Genomic DNA, 19,654 nt, shown 5'->3' with positions numbered 1-19,654 from the left:
CATTAACACTCCACCTCCTCAGCCCTGCTCATCTCCCCTCTGTCTAGAAATCGATCCTGTCATCTCTTCCTCTCTCAGCCTCCCAAATCCTTCTCTTTCTTGACTCCCTCCTCCTCCTCCTACATGTCAGTTAACCTCTCCAGCTTTACTTTCACTTTTTGGATCAATACATGACTTGGCATAATAAATGAGCTCCAGGACTAAATAATACATTTTGTTTTCTTGGAGGCTTCTTCGGAACAACATGCTGAAAAAAGGAGCTCACCAACTGTTTGGACTCGCTGCAGCCAGCCTTCCTCCCTCACTGTAGGCTGTAAGTGTGATGGCTCAGTGACATTACTTCTTTTTTCTTTAAAGCAACTTTGTTTTGCAAGTTTCACCATCCCATATACTTGCCTCACTGCAACTAAAACCACATACAGTGGGGCAAAAAAGTATTTAGTCAGCCACCGATTGTGCAAGTTCCCCCACCTAAAATGATGACAGAGGTCAGTAATTTGCACCAGAGGTACACTTCAACTGTGAGAGACAGAATGTGAAAAAAAAAAATCCATGAATCCACATGGTAGGATTTGTAAAGAATTTATTCGTAAATCAGGGTGGAAAATAAGTATTTGGTCAACAACAAAAATACAACTCAATACTTTGTAACATAACCTTTGTTGGCAATAACAGAGGTCAAACGTTCACTATAGGTCTTTACCAGGTTTGCACACACAGTAGCTGGTATTTTGGCCCATTCCTCCATGCAGATCTTCTCGAGAGCAGTGATGTTTTGGGGCTGTCGCCGAGCAACATGGACTTTCAACTCCCGCCACAGATTTTCTATGGGGTTGAGGTCTGGAGACTGGCTAGGCCACTCCAGGACTTTCAAATGCTTCTTACGGAGCCACTCCTTTGTAGCCCGGGCGGTGTGTTTTGGATCATTGTCATGTTGGAAGACCCAGCCTCGTTTCATCTTCAAAGTTCTCACTGATGGAAGGAGGTTTTGGCTCAAAATCTCACGATACATGGCCCCATTCATTCTGTCCTTAACACGGATCAGTCGTCCTGTCCCCTTGGCAGAAAAACAGCCCCATAGCATGATGTTTCCACCCCCATGCTTCACAGTAGGTATGGTGTTCTTGGGATGCAACTCAGTATTCTTCTTCCTCCAAACACGACGAGTTGAATTTATACCAAAAAGTTCTACTTTGGTTTCATCTGACCACATGACATTCTCCCAATCCTCTGCTGTATCATCCATGTGCTCTCTGGCAAACTTCAGACGGGCCTGGACATGCACTGGCTTCAGCAGCGGAACACGTCTGGCACTGCGGGATTTGATTCCCTGCCGTTGTAGTGTGTTACTGATGGTGACCTTTGTTACTTTGGTCCCAGCTCTCTGTAGGTCATTCACCAGGTCCCCCCGTGTGGTTCTGGGATCTTTGCTCACCGTTCTCATGATCATTTTGACCCCACGGGATGAGATCTTGCGTGGAGCCCCAGATCGAGGGAGATTATCAGTGGTCTTGTATGTCTTCCATTTTCTGATGATTGCTCCCACAGTTGATTTTTTCACACCAAGCTGCTTGCCTATTGTAGATTCACTCTTCCCAGTCTGGTGCAGGTCTACAATGCTTTTCCTGGTGTCCTTCGAAAGCTCTTTGGTCTTGGCCATGGCGGAGTTTGGAGTCTGACTGTTTGAGGCTGTGGACAGGTGTCTTTTATACAGATGATGAGTTCAAACAGGTGCCATTCATACAGGTAACGAGTGGGGGACAGAAAAGCTTCTTACAGAAGATGTTACAGGTCTGTGAGAGCCAGAGATTTTCCTTGTTTGAGGTGACCAAATACTTATTTTCCACCCTAATTTACGAATAAATTCTTTACAAATCCTACCATGTGAATTCATGGATTTTTTTTTCACATTCTGTCTCTCACAGTTGAAGTGTACCTCTGGTGCAAATTACTGACCTCTGTCATCATTTTAAGTGGGGGAACTTGCACAATCGGTGGCTGACTAAATGCTTTTTTGCCCCACTGTATTTACTATTTAAAATACAAAAATTTATAGCATTATATCACTGAATTACTTCAAGTAGAAAGTACATTATTACATGGCCCTATTATTGTAGGGTCCATCTTACAATATAAAGCGCCTTGAAGCAACTGTATAATTAAAATTGAATTGAATTGAATTGAACATGGCCTAAGATAATTAACACTACTTAACAATATGAAGTTTAGGCTACACACGTCCTTGTCCTAATGATTGTACACAAGAGTTTTCTGTCAGTCAGAGATGGGCAGTAACACGTTAAAAGTAACATGTTACTGTAATCCATTAAATTTTTTTTTAAGTAGTGAGTAAAGTAAGGGATTACTATTGCAAAAAAGTAATTAGATTACTATTACTTTCCTGTAAGCACGCTGCATTATTGCATTACTAAAATGTGATTTTGTTTGTCAGTGTCTCATGACAATGATGTAAGCACGTGCGACGTCCATGGCAGCAACAGACATGTATAGATCAATAATGAATAATATGAAGTGCAGCAGAGAGTACGACCATGCAGCGTTTAAAGCTTGGATGTACTTAAATTACTCAAAGTTTTAGTCCATAAAAAGTGACAAAAACATTATCATCCGCTGTACATTCTGCATGGGAAGAAAACTTATTTCTACAGCGAAACATTAACCTTCAAATCTGAGCAAGCACCAGCACGCTGCCACAGGAATGGGAAATTCACAGAGAAACCCCCGGATGCCCCCACTGACATGATCACTGTGGCACCAGGCAAACCTCCACCCGCCCTACTCCTGCTAAACAGGTGAAAATAGATTTAAGAGCGACAGGACTCAGTGCTGCTGAGTCGTTGATTTTATTTATTTTTTTCTATGTTTTACTTGCATCTATTTGAAAGAGTGAGTGTAAACACAAAACATTATTTTATTTTATATGCTGGAATATACAGAAAATAGGTTTAAATGTTAAACAAATTTCTTCCAGTCAAAGACTGTTGCATATAATTTAATTTTGCTTGATGCAATGTGCATGAAGTTAAAAGATTAAAACTAATAAAACAAGTTTTTAAAAGAGACTTTTTCATTTGATTCAATTTTATATGATGGCTATGCAGAAAAAATAGAATTGGCAAAGGTCTATTGCTTTACGTATTCAGGTTGTGTATCATGTTTTTAAAAAGTAGCTAAGTAATAAAGTAATTAATTACTTTTGAAAATAAGTAATCAATAAAGTAACAGGATTACTTTCTTGGAGAAGTAATCAGTAATTAGTAACTAATTACTATTTTCAAAGAACTTGACCAAGACTGCTGTCAGTGCTTAAGTGTTAACGATAAGATGACACCATTCTTGTCCTTTTCCATGGAGTAAAGTCTACGTAATGTTCACGTCTCCATTACTCAAAAGTTGTAAACTGCTTTCCCATTTTCCGACTATTTCCAAAAAAAATAAAATAAGCAGATTATAGTGGAGATCCATCTATCCGTCCTCTTCGGCTCATCCTTATCAGGGTCACAGGGAGGCTGGAGCCTGACCTGTCCAGGGTCACCCAGTCTGTGGCAAGGCAGAGAGACAGAGAGACAGACAACCATTCGCACTTACATTCACACCTATGGCTAATTTGGACTCATCAGGTAACTTAATCCCACTAATTATATGTCTTTGGACTGTGGGAGGAATCCGCAGTGGTATATACCAGATATCAACACAATTTTGATATGCTCCTCACTTGTTAACCTCTTCAACATGTCAATGGCTGTGAACAAAGAGAAACTTGTAAATAACTCATGAAAGAATAAAGTTACATTGAAACCAAGCACACCATTGTTTTTCTTGTGACATTACCAATAAGTCTGATGTGTCACATGGCCCTCTTCCTACTGAAAAAACAAAAGTTGTATCCAAGATGGCCGACTTCTAAATGGCCGCCATGGTCACCACCCATCTGGAAGAGTTTGCCCCCTCACATATACTAATGTGTCAAACAGGACTTTAATATCACCAACCATTCCCATGTTATTACGGTGTAGCCATATAAATGGCCCACCCTGTATACAACAGCAGTTCAAGTGGATCCGGCATTAAAATATGTACAGCAACTGTGGGACGACCAAAGCAATTTAACAGGTGTGCCCTGTATACAGCAAACCACCAAGATCGCTGCCAGGAATGCAGCTCAGCTTGACTGTCAGTGCACACTCGAATATCAGAACAATTGAATGAATGGCTGTGCAATGTTCAAACTCTCACTTAGCTACAAAGTGTCATTTAGTTGTGTGATGGACTAAAAAAAATGCCTTCAAAACTTTTTTCTCTTTTTTTTGTTATCCTCCTTAATGAGTTGCTGATGTCGCTGAATAACCAATAAGAAAACAGCATTACCTACACATCCCAGCATCACCCTGTATATACTGACTGAATGAGCCAGCGCAAGAAGTCAGGCCAATCATTCACCTAATGATTTTTTCACCAATTAACCAACTGGCTCTCTCTGCACTGAAGACTGCAAACAGCCAAATGGGAGATGACGCACTCTTGTGGAAGAGTTTGACAGCAGGCTGTCGAGGATATGAATGGCTAACAACATGAATATCTGAAGTGGGGAGAATGTGAACGCTGATTCTGCCACATATACAAATAATAAAACCACTAATGCCTTTCATATCACCATTTTTGGTCTATTTTTAGTTTATTTGTAAGTCTCATCACTGTCACCAACTGTGTGTTAATGCAAACAACTCGTGATCGAAATGAATAAAGTATTAAAGCAGCAGAATACAGTCAGCACTTTGCTTCCAGGCTCTGAGATCATCACTCCTCCAAATATGTTATATATTAAATTAGGGAGTAATGAGTAAAATATCTCTCCCGGAGCCTGCAGGTGGATGATGTTGACGAACAGCACTTAAGAGTGCAGCAGTATTTGCATGTCAGAAGGAGAGATGGGGAATCCTACAGCTTAAATAGGCCACCAAAAGTGGAAGGATGTATTTTCTAAGTGACATGAGGAGACTGGCGCATAGTATGTGTGTCCAACTAGAGTTTCCTTCCTCAACTATCTCCCAAGCTTACATCCATTAATAAATTATTGTTACTAGTTCCAGTAATACATGTTACATGGGCTTGGCTAGCTCCCTATCACTGGAAGCTAAACAGAAGCTTGATATAAGTTCACTCTCTGTGCTGTGGAGACAGTCTGGCCTGAGATTTGGTCCCACTGTGGAGCAGTTTATAGTACCTTTCAGACTGTTCTCACCCAACAAAATCCGTAGTTGGTTTCTACCTACAGCAATTCTTGTAACCATGTTGAAAAAGAAAAAGGCCACAAAAATTAGTAAATTTCACTAACTTCAAAAATACATTAATATACTGCTCGAAAAATATCAAACGGACACTCTTTAATCAGAGTATAGCATCAATTCAGTTAAACCGCAGGGATATCGATCAGGTCAGTGAAGTAGCAGAGGGGTTGTTAATCGGTTTCGGCTGCTTTGGTATTAATTTAAATCATTATTGTTGGACAGGTAGTCCAATTTCACCAGGATACCACATCAATACATGCTATTACCTGAATGTGAAGGTTTCAATCAGAAATAGACTTTTGAGGGTGGCCTGAGGGCCTGACATCCTCTAGTGGGCCCTGTGCTCACAGCCCGGCACAGTGGAGCTTGGTTAGCATTTATCATAGAATACCAGAATTGGCAGATCCACCACCGATGCCGTGTGCTTTTCAAGGGTTCAATTCAGTTCCATTCAATTCAAATTTACATTTGCATAGCACCAAATAAAAACAACAGTCGCCTAAAGGTGCTTAATATACAGAGAGAAAACCTCAACAATCAGACGACCCACTTGGCAACTGTGGGAAGGAAAAACTCACTTTTAACAGAAGGGAACCTCCAGCAGAAACAGGCTCATCTACTGCAAATGTTTGGGGCTAAAGACAGGAAGATCGGTTCACCCTGAGCACATATGGACAGATGTGAAGGAGTCTGGAGAAGCCATGGAAAACATTAAGCTGTCTGTATCATCATTCAGTATGACCGCTATGGTGGTGGGTCAGTGATGGGCTGAGAAGACTAACAACAGACCTCAAACAGGCTAGGTAACAGCACCCTGACTGCCATTAGGTATCAGAATGATAACTTGGACCCGGTTTCAGACCCCACACTGCTGCAGTGGGTCCTGGGTTCCTCATGGTGCATGGCAATGAAACCAATTGAACATCTCTGAGACATTATGTTTTGGTCCATCACTGGTGTCTTTGAATTCAGCTCTCTGCAGATTGATAATCAAGATGATGAATTATTCAATTATTATTTCCATCCTTTTAAACCTAACACATTACCCAGTCCACATGGGTTAGATATCCAGCATGTGTTTTTTCCCCCAATTTTTTCCTTTAGCTTTTGAGTAAAGCATTTAATTTATTTTTTGTGGGGGACTTTTTCATCTTGGTGCTTTTAGGGGTTGGGTTTTCTATAATGCTGAGTGCACATGAAAGGATAAAATAGTTATCCATAAATCCCTTCCAATTGTGCTCCTTGCTGCTTGTTAAACTGCTGTTGCTTTCACTGCTAGGTATTGTAATGACCTTTTACTGCATAATGTGTAAGTGCTCAGGGTAACTGAGTTACAGTTTTCAGTTAATAAGATCAAATGCATTTCTAGCACCTCTTTTGCTAGCTGTGTAAATAGATGGCTATTTGATGATCTATCTTCGGTGACACACCAATATCAACAAGTGGCTACCATATTAGTGAAACTCGGACATTTGAATCTGACAAAGTGGAATTCTGAGAATGGAAGAATTTACAGCCAGCAGTTGGTATTTAATCTCAATCAACTGCTCTTGTATCCTGAGAACAGGTGTCACGGGGTGGAAAGAGACAAGTTACCTAGGGTTTTTTATTGTGCATGTTTTGCTGTGTTTTACTTTTTTAATATTTTAATATTGTACAGTGTTTTATTTTTATGGGTTTTATTGCATGTTTTTATGGTATTCATTGGTGACTTGTCCTGGAAAGCCTCCGCCCCTCCCCGATTATGAACCTGACACACCCGTGAGGTCCCGGAGGCCAATAAGAGGGATGGGAGACGAGGTGGCAAAAATGGTGGAGTGAACTGTATCAGGTGACGGTGGCCACAAGCCCGGACGGGGACTGGTAAAGGTTGGCGTGCAGGACGTGGGAGAGCAAGACGACGCCAGCGAGCAGGGAAGCGGAGGGAGCTGTTCTGCTGCTGGAATAACTGGAGGCCAGATCACGGTGGGGAATCAGTGGCCAGAGGGACAGCGCCCTAACTCCCACGGCGAGATGGGCTGGTGCCGGTTGGCGTGCTACAGGAAAGCGGCGGGCAGAGTTAAGAGCTCTGCCCATCCAGGGTAAGTCTCACGACTTATCCAACTATAATAACCGTAGCCATTAATAAGAATAGTGACTGTCGCTGCCCCTCTCTTCCAGAACCCCGGAGCGGAAACACTGATAGGACGGCGAGGACACCGCCGGGTTTTCCCTTCTTCTCCGATTGGCTGGATTTTTAACTTTTACACCGTGGCAGACGCCACTGGACTTTTAATGTTTTTGTTTTATTGATTTTTATTGTGAGTTTTCCCTGGCCAGGGTTGTTTTAATTGCTTTTGCATTTTTAACTGTTTTGTATAATAAATTATATTTTAGTGATACAGTTTTTAATTCAGTGCATTCCCTTGGCTGCTCCACTGCTCCGTCCATTTTTGAGGAGGGTTTCCCTTCTAGAATAACACCTGTGTTAAATCACAATTCCATCCTTTACACGGGCTTAATGTGATTTTCATGGTCTTTGCTATTAATTAAGTATAGATAGTAGCCAGAGAGGAAAGGGAGAGGACTTACTGTAGCCAGTTCATCAAACTTCCCAAAGAGTTCATTGAGCAGCTTGACCAGTTCCTGAGCTGCACACTGAGAAGCCAAGCTGGTGAAACCCACAATGTCTGCAAACAGGATGCTGTCGAGACAGAATGAAAAAGAGATTTTAATCTAAAGTGAAGCGCTCAGTTCACGATGACAGCTGATTTTGATTCCTCCTGCTCTCCCTCCTGTTCACCATCAACCAAACATGTTGTGGTTCTCAATTCAGTAAAAAAAAATACACTCAACAAGCAAGGATGGGATATGTTAACTGTACAGAGCAATGTTTTTCTTTAACAAAACAATACCAACAGATCACACAGGAGCGACAAATTGACTAATAGTGAGCAAACAGCAAATACTATAATCCAATCTCTGATAAGTGAAAGCATCTTTTAGGCCAAACACTAAATCAATTACGGAGCTAAATTGCCTGCTTCTGGCTAGCTGCTGAAGTGGGGTGGAGGAAGGTGTTGAAAGCTACTTAGCCCCTCATTCATTTGCTCAGAGGCAGGCCAGATGGCAGCAAAACAAGGTGTTATGGATCTTATTGACTCAGTGGAAAATCACTGCTCTCGGTGGAGTATAGGGATCAGAGCCGGCGTGTGCTGTGTGGAGCTGATCATAATGGCCTAGGTTTACTTTTATAGATACCTCTTGAGAAATAATGACACATGCTTTCCCCATAACCTCCAGCCTGTGAGGTTTTTAAGTAGTAATAAGGATATTATGCTACATCTGTTAGGCCTTCTATTCTTTTGTGATACCTTTTACAGTGGCAGATTGTAGTTTGATTTAAGGCAGAGGTAGGCATAATCAGGCTTCTAGTTTACAGTCAAACAACAGCTGCTTGCATATCATTTAGCAGACTGAGCTAATTTTAGCTGCAAGAGTTGATTAAAATAGTTTTTTTCTTTTTCAAATGCTTCTGTTGACTAATTTCTAAGGAGACCTGTAAGATTAGTCTTAATTTCTATCATACATTTACTGTTCCTGCATCGTCAACATGTCAAACTTCAAATAACGAGGTCCCCTGTTTTCACTCCTGGCTCTGTATAATGTCAGTGACAGCAATAATCCCTGGTACAGCAAATTCAAGTTGACAATTTTCACAGTTTTTCCTAGTCAGAACTAATTTGTTTTCAGCACTACATCATTGCATCTGTCTCGTTACTTTTTGCTAGATTTGCTGGAAATCAAACCTTCCCAGATGAAATAAATAAAGCAGAGTCAATAATCTTAGTGTAAACCATGTCATCTCACAGTGCTTTATATTGGAAAGTGAAAAATGCAATATTAGAGAGAAAACCCTAATGAGCAGGCGCTTGGCAATAGTAGGGAAAAAGAACTCTGTTTAAACAGGAAGAGATCTCTGGAAGAACCAGGCCATTCATGTTAGTAATCTTGGGCATTCCTGTTCAACCTGTGGGTAAACCTTGACAGACTGTAGTTGCTAAGCAATGTTCTGGATGAGGGAGGGGAGGTTCAGTGAAGAGGAACACCAAACCTGACCACTAGGGATAAAATGGACCACAGATGATCCATTTTATATAAACAAATGACCAGTGCTCTAGTTTCTGTGTTTTCTCAAATGTTGTTAAACGGCTACAAAAATAGTCACAGAACAAATAAGACTACACACCAGACCAATTACACGATGACAAAATGTTTTTTGTTACACAGGCGCACACACATTCCCCTCAGTCACTAAAATGAGTGAAAGCTCGATAGCATGAGGAAGGCCTATTTTCTGCATCGTGACTGAGTAGCTGCACTCTTTTTTTGGCAGTACACTATAGTTCTTGAGGAGTCTGATGTATGCAAAGCTCGGATCACGACTGCTGCTCGACAGAAGCGCTCCGTTGTGCCATTTATCTTTGAATGGTGCTGTGCTGCAGATCGTGCTGATGTGTGTTGGGGGCAGTGGGGTAGAGAGGAGAAGGTGGCAGTGGTGCCGGAGCTAAATAGGTGTATGATCAAACGTTCTCAGGGTCACATCAAAAGGCGGACCAAATCTGGGGGGCTGTATGTCTCTGCTCTGGAACATGGAGGTGTTTTTTTTTTTCTTTCTTTTTTTTACTGCCATGTGTTTATGTGTGTATGTGTTTCCAGCAGCTCCCCAGAGACGAGCGGGAGCATGCTCGCTGAGCACAGCCCCATGATGTTTGGCTGAGTGCCAGTAGAGGCTGGTGAACAGGCGGCGATGTTCCTGAGATGTGAGTGAGTGTGGGAGCCGAGCAGACAGACAGGCAGACAGTATGAGCAAGAAGAGAGTGGGGAGGATTGTCTCTTGACAGGAGTGCTGTTGATATGCTACCTAGTCCTCGACTCCTACCCTCAGCAGCACTAATACAGCTCTCCTATTCTTTTTACTGCCTCGTTGGAATGTAATCAGCTCAAAGTCAAGCCAAGTTCTTACACACATTTTTCATTACACGCGCATTAGAGCTGGCCCATCCAATAGCTTTAAAAATTCACCTGTAAATATTAGCTGTTTGATGAGTAGATTACTTATTAATGATGTAAATTACAAAATGTAAAAAAAATCATAAAATGTTCAAATCAAACTCTGCTCAGATTATTGTTTTTTCTGCACAGCTAACAGTCAATAAGCCCAAAAGATGTTTAATTAACTTACTATATGTCTCAGATAAAGTTAAAAAAAAAAAATTCCAGATGTTTGAATGCTTATAGTTTGGACTGGATCAGGTGAAGCTGAACCATTCCTCAGGGCATTTTTACACCTATACTTCAATTACTTTGATCCAGATCAATTGATCAGTTTATTTTTTTTCACACAGAGAAAAATCCAACTGAACTCCAGGCAAATCAAAATGATTCCCTACAAACCACGTGAGAGTGTTAAGTCTGCTCATTGGACAGAAGCAACAAAAGTAAATACAGGAAGAAAGTGTTATGTTCTGGACTTGTAGAACATGGACAATTACAACTGGCACAGCTAGTTGCTAGCCCATATCTATGGTACTTGCCTCCATTAAGAACACAAAGCATACGTGGTTAGGCACACAATAGAAAACTTCTATACTGATGCACACTCACCATTATGTTTAACTTTGTCTGTTTTGTTCTTTATCCATTTTACAGTCATGCCCGTTATTATCTTGCTTGAGTTTTAACACTGTATAAGAAACATTCTTGCACTGGAGATCTACTGCCTCTTAATTGCAACACCTTTTGTTAGTGAATTTTGAAACTGAAGTATTTCATCTGTCATTTTGTCTCCTTTGGTGCGATAGGGTGCAAACTTAATCATTACCTCACTCTAGCATCTAGCTCTTTTAGTTGCTCGATGGGACCGCTGTGTTCGACAGATAGCTGCTAACAGTATTTTCCCATTGAAACAGTAGCATTTAGGGCTCCTTTACAAATGAAACAGCTGCTTGCTGATGCTGAAAATGATCCCATGAAACCAGTGAGTGTGAAACTAAACAGCTCGAAAATGAGCTACAAATAAGCAACAAAAATGCGATGGGAGCTGGAGATACTCTGTTTGATCACTTAATGTTAAGTTTGACCAAGTCTGCTTTCTCAAACTTTTCTGTGTTGAAATTGCAATTTAACAAGCCACAGTCATGTGAAAAGGACATTTCCACAGGATAATCAAGGTTTTGCAATGGCTCAGTCAGACTCAGACGTCAACCTGACTGAAATTCTGTAGCTGGACATTTAGAAGAGGTGCACATAAACAAATGCCTCTAAACCTCTGTGAGCTGAAATAATGTTGTGAGGAACAGTGGGCCAAAAGTCCTACAAAACAATGTGAGAGATTGATGAAGTCATACAGTAAAAGATCAAGTTATTCAATTTATTGCTGCTAAAGATGGTTGTACAAGCTAAGCACATGGGGTGTGCTTAGTTTTTTACAGGACTGTATAAAAATCCTGTGAAAACGTCCTTTTTTACATGACTGTAAATAAACTTGTGTCTAACTGTTAAAGGAACTTTTGATTTAGAGTCATAAAGATGTTCCAGCATGTGCCCTCATCAAATGATCTCACCAGGGCTTCTAATTAAAAAAAAGCTCAGGTTTTAATCTGTTATACCTAATGTTTAAAGTATCGAAAATATCTGTTTTTAAAACAAATTTTTTGCATCTGCAAAATGTACGTGAGGCAGGAAAGACAATTATTTTTAATCTGTTTATGGTGGCAACAGCACTCTGGCCCATTGCCCCCTGTAACCTTTATGCTGCCTGATTGCATCTGCGTTAATGGCTAATCTTAATTGCTCTGCTTCTATTCTTGACCTTGATGTCACAACCAGTGACACCTGGATCAAAACACTCCAGTCGCTCGGCACACGTCTGTGGTCCACAGTTGTCATGACACCCCCATACCTGACATTGTCATGACGTTGGATGTAGATCTTATGAAAGATCCTCTCAGGCGGCTTCAGGAAGTCCTCCTTCATCTCCATGGCAACATTCCTGGGCAGTAGGCTCATTAGTAGACGCTCCTGAAGAAGAAAGGGTTAAAAGAGGAGAGAAGGATATAAAGTGTATTTTTGTATTCAAGCATAATAAGTCATTTTGTATTGCAGTTGCAGATATCTGCGAGCGAAAAAAACAATCACAAGGAGGTTTTTTGGCAACCAATCAGGGAATACACATTATCCCATGAATGCAGCAGCTGCCAAAGGATCAGCGACCAATCTCTAGGCTTGCGTGAATGGCAGTTTAGCAAACATTTACACACCAGCTTCCATCAACCTTTAGCAAAAACTTTTTTTTGCTAAAGGTTTTTCCCTCATTACCAGTAGTTACCAGGTGGTTACAGACTTTTCTGTGTGCCTAATTCACTTGACTCCACATTGTCACATGTGCAAAATGGCAGACAAGTTATCATCACGTGTTTAGTGGTCATGTGACTGAAAAACCTTAATAAATCTTTCTTTGAGTACTGCCACCAGTATTTCACCAGACTCAAATTTTCCCATGCACATATCAGATTTAATGTATGTCCAAAAAGTAGCCTTGCTGACAGGCTACTTTTACAGTGCAGCCAAACCTGGAATGCACCAGGTGGCTGAGTGTAGGTTAGCCACTAGCTTATTGGCTAAGCTAGTCACTTAGCCACTTAATTAGCCCACAGCTAAGGCTAAGGAGTTTAAAAATCATAGATGTTAGCCTAGTGGCTAGCTTATCCACCTAAGCTAAAGTAGTTGTTTGTCGTGGCAGATAGTAGCAGTTTCTGAGATTGACAGAAAATGGGACTAAGCAAGACTTAATATAGAAAAAGCATTTACACAGCAGAGAACACTTTGAGATTCAAGGGGCTTTAAAACAGACACCCAACTGGTAATAAAAATAACAAAGGAAGTAACAAAACCTTCCTTCCTGGTTTGGTGAAGTAGTGTCTTTGCAACAGCACTTGCTGCAATACCGTTAGAATCCCAAACATTGCTTATTATGTGTTTCATTTTCTGACTTTCACAAATGAAATATTTTTTGGTTATTATGGATGACTATTTTTCCAGCATTCTTCTATGAATTCATTCATGGTTGAAAAAGATCTGAGTATGGTATGGTAGTTTCATCCAATTCTCTGTCTAATTCTCCCATTGTACAATACTTTCTAGATATGCATGCCCATGTATGTCTAGAATGCAGCCCAGAGAACATTTGAAAGCTAATTTAATGACTTCATCAACAACATCCTTTCAGCACAGGCATAAAGTGGCATTTACACCTAGAAGCATATTTGTTTTTGTTTGTGTGAATAGTCTCAGTTGCAGCGGCATGAAGTATGCTTGAAACTCTAGCAGGATGTCAAGCGGTTGTAAATGCACAATGAATCATCAGGCAGCTATGGTGAATAGCTGTTGAGTGGCAGGGTTATAAAAGCAGGCAGGGCTCTCCCGTGTCTCCCTCCAACTCTTTTTCACATAATACTTCCATTCACATCACTGCTCCTCACCTGAGAATAACACAAAGAGATGCTGGAGAGCAGCTTTTAAAACAGCCATCATTCTCCATTATGGAGTCTGAGTGTGAGTCTGTCACTGTGTTTGTGTGTGCACGCATCTTTCCTGTTCTACATGTGTGCAAGGTGCGCAAATCATGATGACAACAATCTGAATCGTTTTTTGTTCCGTGCTTTGTTAATGTATTTGACTTATGTGTAAGACAATAATTGATTTGATTGATTAAATAAATAATAATTTATTAATGTCTTCCACTTATCTGGAAGACACCTGTTAGATTCCAAAGTGGATGCAATGATAGAGTTGACTTATAATTTCCCTTGAAATGCCAGAAAGAAGTACAACCGTTATTGGCTTATTAGAAATATTTCAATGCAAATTTTACTTTTACATTGCTCAAAAACAAAGTTAACTTTTCTGGGCTTTTTTTTCTCAAACCAGAATCTAGCATGCATAAACTTCCAGAGCTTAAAAAGAAAAGGTGATAGTGAAAATATCAATAAAGAATGTACAAGCAACTTTTGTAGTCTGTATCTGATTTTTACTTTCATGACAACTGTGTGTTTTCTTTTTTTCTTTTTTAAAACATTTTTTAAAACCATTCAAGTTCAATTAAGGCTAAAAACCTCATATTGTTTGTAGTGCGATGGCTTTGATCGAAAGCTGGCTGCTGACTGCCAGGGTGCCATCTCAGCTACATCAAGGTCTGCTCGCTGTGTTTTGAGTGAATTTACAGTGTGATATTTTTGTGTTTCTTAACAATAATTAACAGGTGTAGTATGTCACCACCTATCTAACCAAGTTTTTTCAGCATTACCTGATAATTCAAGAAATCTACCTTATCATCACATTAGGACAGGGGTGTCGAACTCCAGGCCTCGAGGGCCGGTGTCCTGCAGGTTTTTGATATCACCCTGGGTCAACACACCTGAATCAAATGATTAGTTCATTACCAGGGCTCTGTTGAACTGCAAGACATGTTGAGGAGGTAATTTAGCCATTTAAATCAGCTGTGTTGGATCAAGGACACATCTAAATCCTGCAGGACACCGGCCCTCGAGGCCTGAAGTTCGACACTTGTGTATTAGGATCACTTCTGGGTTTAAAAAACAAAATATTTTTGACACCAAAAACACTGAACCAAATATTTCAAAGTCTTCAGATTAGAAAAAGCTATTGGGATGGTGTTCATTAATAGGCATTTGTCACTCTGCAGTTTCAAGACTTGATGTTGACATGACTTGCTACAGTAAGCCATCAGCTCATGCAAGCAAGCCTTGTTAGAAAGCTGCATTCATAGACTGTAGACGTGCAATGCTCAGACACACATTCTATATCTTTTAATTAGTGCTAAATAACATAAAATCCTTAAATGTCATTCAAAACTGAAGCAAACACTTTTTCTATTTTCTGTATGACATGAAAGTCAATATTATTTATCAGACACTTCGATTTAAAATGCTCCTAAAAGTAGGAGCATCACAAACACAGCACAGAGGTCCACTTCACGGAGTGGATTAGCAGTGATGAAGCCTAACAGACAGCTATGGTTTGCAGTTTACCTGTCAATTAAAGCAGCCACACCAATAATTCTTACCAGAATCCACATAGATTACTGACAAAGAAAGCCTCTGTACAGTTATTATGAATGCTTTTAAATTCTGTAAAGTTTCCAGCAGTTTTAAAATGGGAATCTATTGTGATTGACCTCCTTTTAGAATCAGCCCCAAGTGGTCATGCCAGGAACTGCAGTTTCTCACTTTCTCACACTCGAGGTTGGTGCTCATCCCAACTCAAATTACTTTTTTTTTTTAAGTTTTTTGTTTTTTGTTTGCTTGTTTTGTTTTTGTTTTGTTTTTTTCATGGCCCATCAATGTCTCACACTTTCACTGATATCATGGAGTGTACAGTAAATATAATAATAATGATGATGATCTAATCTGTCATTACCTGACAATTTCCAAAGTCAAAAATGAACTCCAATGCTTTTCAGTGCTCAATGGATGAAGCCATAACAGATATTGGGTTCCTACAACAGATCCATCTCCTTGACAACTGAGCCCACTCATGAAGACTGATGAAGGCCGTGGGATAGAGCAGAAAGCTTCAGACAATTCTCACGAGTGGACCTTGTGTCAGGACTGCTTTGTTGCAGTCACTGGCAAATTAAATATTCTGCCTCTCCCGGCTTGTGGGAAGGAAGAGGAAGCTTCACTATTGAACGGGGAAATCAATTCACCGCACAAGAAGTGCAGTGTGTAGTCCACACATGTTCAAGAGTCAGTGCAACTCGTAGAACCACCTGAAAGCAAACGCTCATTTGACCCACATGATGGGAGATATTCAAGCCTGAGATGTTTTGCTCATGAGCACATCAGCAGAAGCCTGGTTGCTGTCTGTTGATAGATCCAAATCAGGGTTCTGCACATCTTTCTCTCAGTCAGATAAAATGTGACCTTTATTGGAGTAGGAAGGCCATGAAAGCAATCTGCTTGTGTAATTACCTGTCAGAAGGGAGGCTGTTACTGCTGAGGAAAACACAGCATATCATCACCTAATCTACAAAGCACAGGTGCTAAGTGTGCACGTGCACTTGCAAATGTTTGCTATAGCAAAGGTGAGATTCATATTCGGGCATATTTTGTACTGTACACGAGACAATCAATACCCTATAAATCAGTGGGTTTCGTGCCCATGGTGGGTGGGGAGGGTGCTGTGCAAAAGAGAGTGTTTCTGGTGTGTTAAAGTTGCCTGATGGTTCCACAGTTAAATCCGTGTAGGTGTATGCAGAGGGGGTGGATGGTGGCGCTGGTGCATGTGCCACAGTAATTGTTCTTTCCTTAAATAGCTGCTGTCATAGTTACTGCGTGCCCGTGGGCAGGCTGTGAGAATACATTGGCACCTGAAACCTTCATGAAAAAAAAGAAAGAAAAAAAACAACAACAAAAAACTCTTCAAAGACTACAAAGGGTTTTATGAACATACGCGCTGCAAGGTGGCCGCTGTTTTCTGCCCACCGGTGCGTCCGTGTGTGCCGCCTCACCTGCTTCTCGTTTTCGTCCTCCAGCCTCAGCCGCTCCTCGATGCAGTTGCGGGCCTGCAGGAAAACTTTCCTCTGGGTGCGTTCAGTGAAAATCCTCACAAACACTCCTGACAAGTTGACACTGGTAAAGAGCACGGCGTTGGCCACCAGCTGCACAGACAAGAACAGACATGCCAAACAAAGCTGGCAGCATCCAGATGCTGTTTTGAAGACGACGTGTGTGTCTGCTGTGCATACTGCTAGATTAGATCATGGGACAGATTCAATGGCAGACATGAAGGTCAACACAGGATTAAAAAATTAATGTCAGGTAAGCATCAAAAGCTCTACAGAGGAATGGCTGGCAGACAAAGTGCATTATTGATAGAGGTTATCGATCCCATCCGACACCTAATTTGGAGATTGAACCCTGTAGTCAGTCCATGTCTTTGATTCTCGATAGGGTCAGAGGTGAAAGCTCAGACATGCAGTGTAACCCAGCACAGCTGCATGAGTGATACATTCTCTGTTCTGTGACCAGCAAATTACAACCTCTTAAACAAAAACTGCTTTAGTCCGGTTATAACCAAACAGCTTTAGCACGATGGCTTCCAATTAAGGGGTTGAGACAGAAGATAAATTTGATGTGTGAGGAATGATTAACAGGAAATTCAATTTTCCCAGATTAGGGTGATTTTACACCCTCGGATCTCTAATATGAAAACAGAAAAAAGATTGCTCTTTGGTTGAACAAGTCATGTGTGTTCATTAGACATTGCAGAGGCCATGAGTTGGAAAGGTTAGGAAAAACTTCTATAAAGGTACATGTATTTTTCCAAACAGGTTTCCTATTTAAATAAAGGGGGAATCCTGTACTTATTCTGCACCTTCATCTCGTTGTTATGCTGATGCATTAATATACAGGAAAAAGTACTCAAAAGTTGTGGTTAGAGACTGGTCCCCGGTGTCCGGTGTGGTATAAACCACAAGAATACCCCGCAAAGACTACAAGTATGTCATCTTAGTGGGTACCTCCTCAGTGATGAGCTGTTTATACCTCTAAGGTGCAGTAACATTCTTTTCCTGAGTGTGTTACTTCTGATAGGTCAGGACCTTTGTTCTACTCCACGCTTATTGTTTGGTGAACACTGCGTCCTCCACACAAAGACTTAGCAGTGTTGTTGTGCTGTGAACTGGACAAACAGCAAACACAGCTTCACAAAAGATAATTTTTCATGGAACCATATTAATAAATACCCTTATATATATTTTTAAGGCTTAAGGATGTGTTTGTTTGTTTGTTCTTACTTTTATCTACAATCTAATTCCTTGTCCTAGTGCTGAGCTGTATGTTGGACCCTGTAGGATCAGTGTTTCAGCACCGGCGGTTGAACAGCTCCCCCTCTACTTCATTACTGCTGGTGCGCAAAAGTGAAAGTGCTCGTTTCCAGCTTTACAACTACAGTGCCTCGCAGCTAAAATCGATCACTGACAATGTTTTTAACCTTTTCTCCTCCTGGGAATGTTGAGTAAGCATGCCGCCTCCCGGCACCAGTCTACATTCATGCAGTTACTTCACAGTCCAACTAGGAGCTTCCCACGCAGCACAGGAGCGAGCTGCTTAAGCACACTTGGACAGAAGTTGTTGGAACTCAAACTCGCCACCTGCATACGGCCATTGCTTAAGTGAAGACACTGTTAAGCAACCGAGTTGGATGGGTGACTGATCGGGGTGCAGGTGCGGCACTTACTGGTCTCCATAGCCTCTGCTTCCTCCCCGTCACCGACGTGGCAATGACGATGAAGTGGGATGCCGCCAGCATCACCCCGAACAGCACGGCCAGCAGGGTCCGCACCGGCAGCAGCACGTAAGCCACGAGAGTGACTAGCATGAGCTGCCACACGCCTTGCTCAGGGGCAGCGGCATTCACCAGCTCCGACGTGCCCAACGCCAGCGGGAACGGGCAACAGAGCAGCGCGAAGGTGAAGCTGAACAGCAGGGCCAGCTTCGCTATCTGCTGCAGCTGCGTCACCTGCAGGTACTTGACATTGGTGACGATGAACAGCGACAGGAACACCACGCAGTGCACCGGGCTGGAGCCCTTGGACAAGGTGAGACGCGGGCTGGACAGCAGCTCTACGAGGGACAGCGACGACGCGGCCACGATGAGCACAGCCAGCGCTTTGAGGGTGGCGGTCTGCTCCAGTTTCAGGTTGTAGTTCTGGAAGAGAGCCTCCAGCTCCTGGCTGTTGAACTCGTCCTCGCAGGCGATGGCACCCAAGGGTGCACCGGCCGGACAGTGACCCTTCCTCCGCCGCGTCTTGACTCTTTCGAATGGCATCTCCTCCATGTTCCGGCCATTCATGAAGCGGGGATGGCGCACGAGCCGCTCAACTTTTAGGGAATCGAACCGGCACCATCTCCCGGTTCGTGCGTCCCGGATGTCCGAGGTTCGGGGTCGGCGCCACAAGGAAGAGGGTGGCAGTGGAGGATACAGCAGGGCGCTGCGCGCTCTATCCACAGGTTGACGATTGTTGATCTGCCGAGTAGCCCGACTAGTGTGTGCCGCACGCCCCCCCCCCCCCCCCCCCCCTCTCTCTCTCTCACTCTCTCTCTCTCTCTGTCTCTCTCTCTCTCTCTCTCTCTCTCTCTCTCTCTCAGACCACCTGCCTCGTTTCACACAGGGTAACCAGCAATCCTGCGCTTCAGCGGGGCTCAGCGGTTGGGTCACGCTGGTGGTGATAATCAAAACACATTACCACGAGGTTCAGTGGGCATCATTCAATACACACA

General features: G+C 42.0%; 1 protein-coding gene across 1 annotated transcript in view; it reads right to left on the bottom strand.

Moving 5' to 3' along the window:
- Positions 1-19,447, bottom strand: part of LOC120742897 (adenylate cyclase type 1-like) — an 80,909-nt gene extending 61,462 nt beyond the window's left edge. The window contains exons 1-4 of the mRNA XM_040046396.1: positions 18,612-19,447; positions 16,882-17,031; positions 12,253-12,371; positions 7,881-7,992 (exon numbers count right to left, since the gene is read on the bottom strand). Of these exons, the coding sequence (XP_039902330.1) occupies positions 7,881-7,992; positions 12,253-12,371; positions 16,882-17,031; positions 18,612-19,226 (996 nt within the window). The 5' untranslated portion in view covers positions 19,227-19,447. The remainder of the gene's footprint in view (positions 1-7,880; positions 7,993-12,252; positions 12,372-16,881; positions 17,032-18,611) is intronic.
- Positions 19,448-19,654: the final 207 nt, after the last annotated feature.

Source organism: Simochromis diagramma, unplaced genomic scaffold (genome assembly GCF_900408965.1).
Source record: "Simochromis diagramma unplaced genomic scaffold, fSimDia1.1 OVJJ01000553.1, whole genome shotgun sequence".
Taxonomy (NCBI): domain Eukaryota; kingdom Metazoa; phylum Chordata; class Actinopteri; order Cichliformes; family Cichlidae; genus Simochromis; species Simochromis diagramma.
Note: the sequence above shows the minus strand (reverse complement) of the source record. Positions and strands in the feature narration are given on the sequence as shown.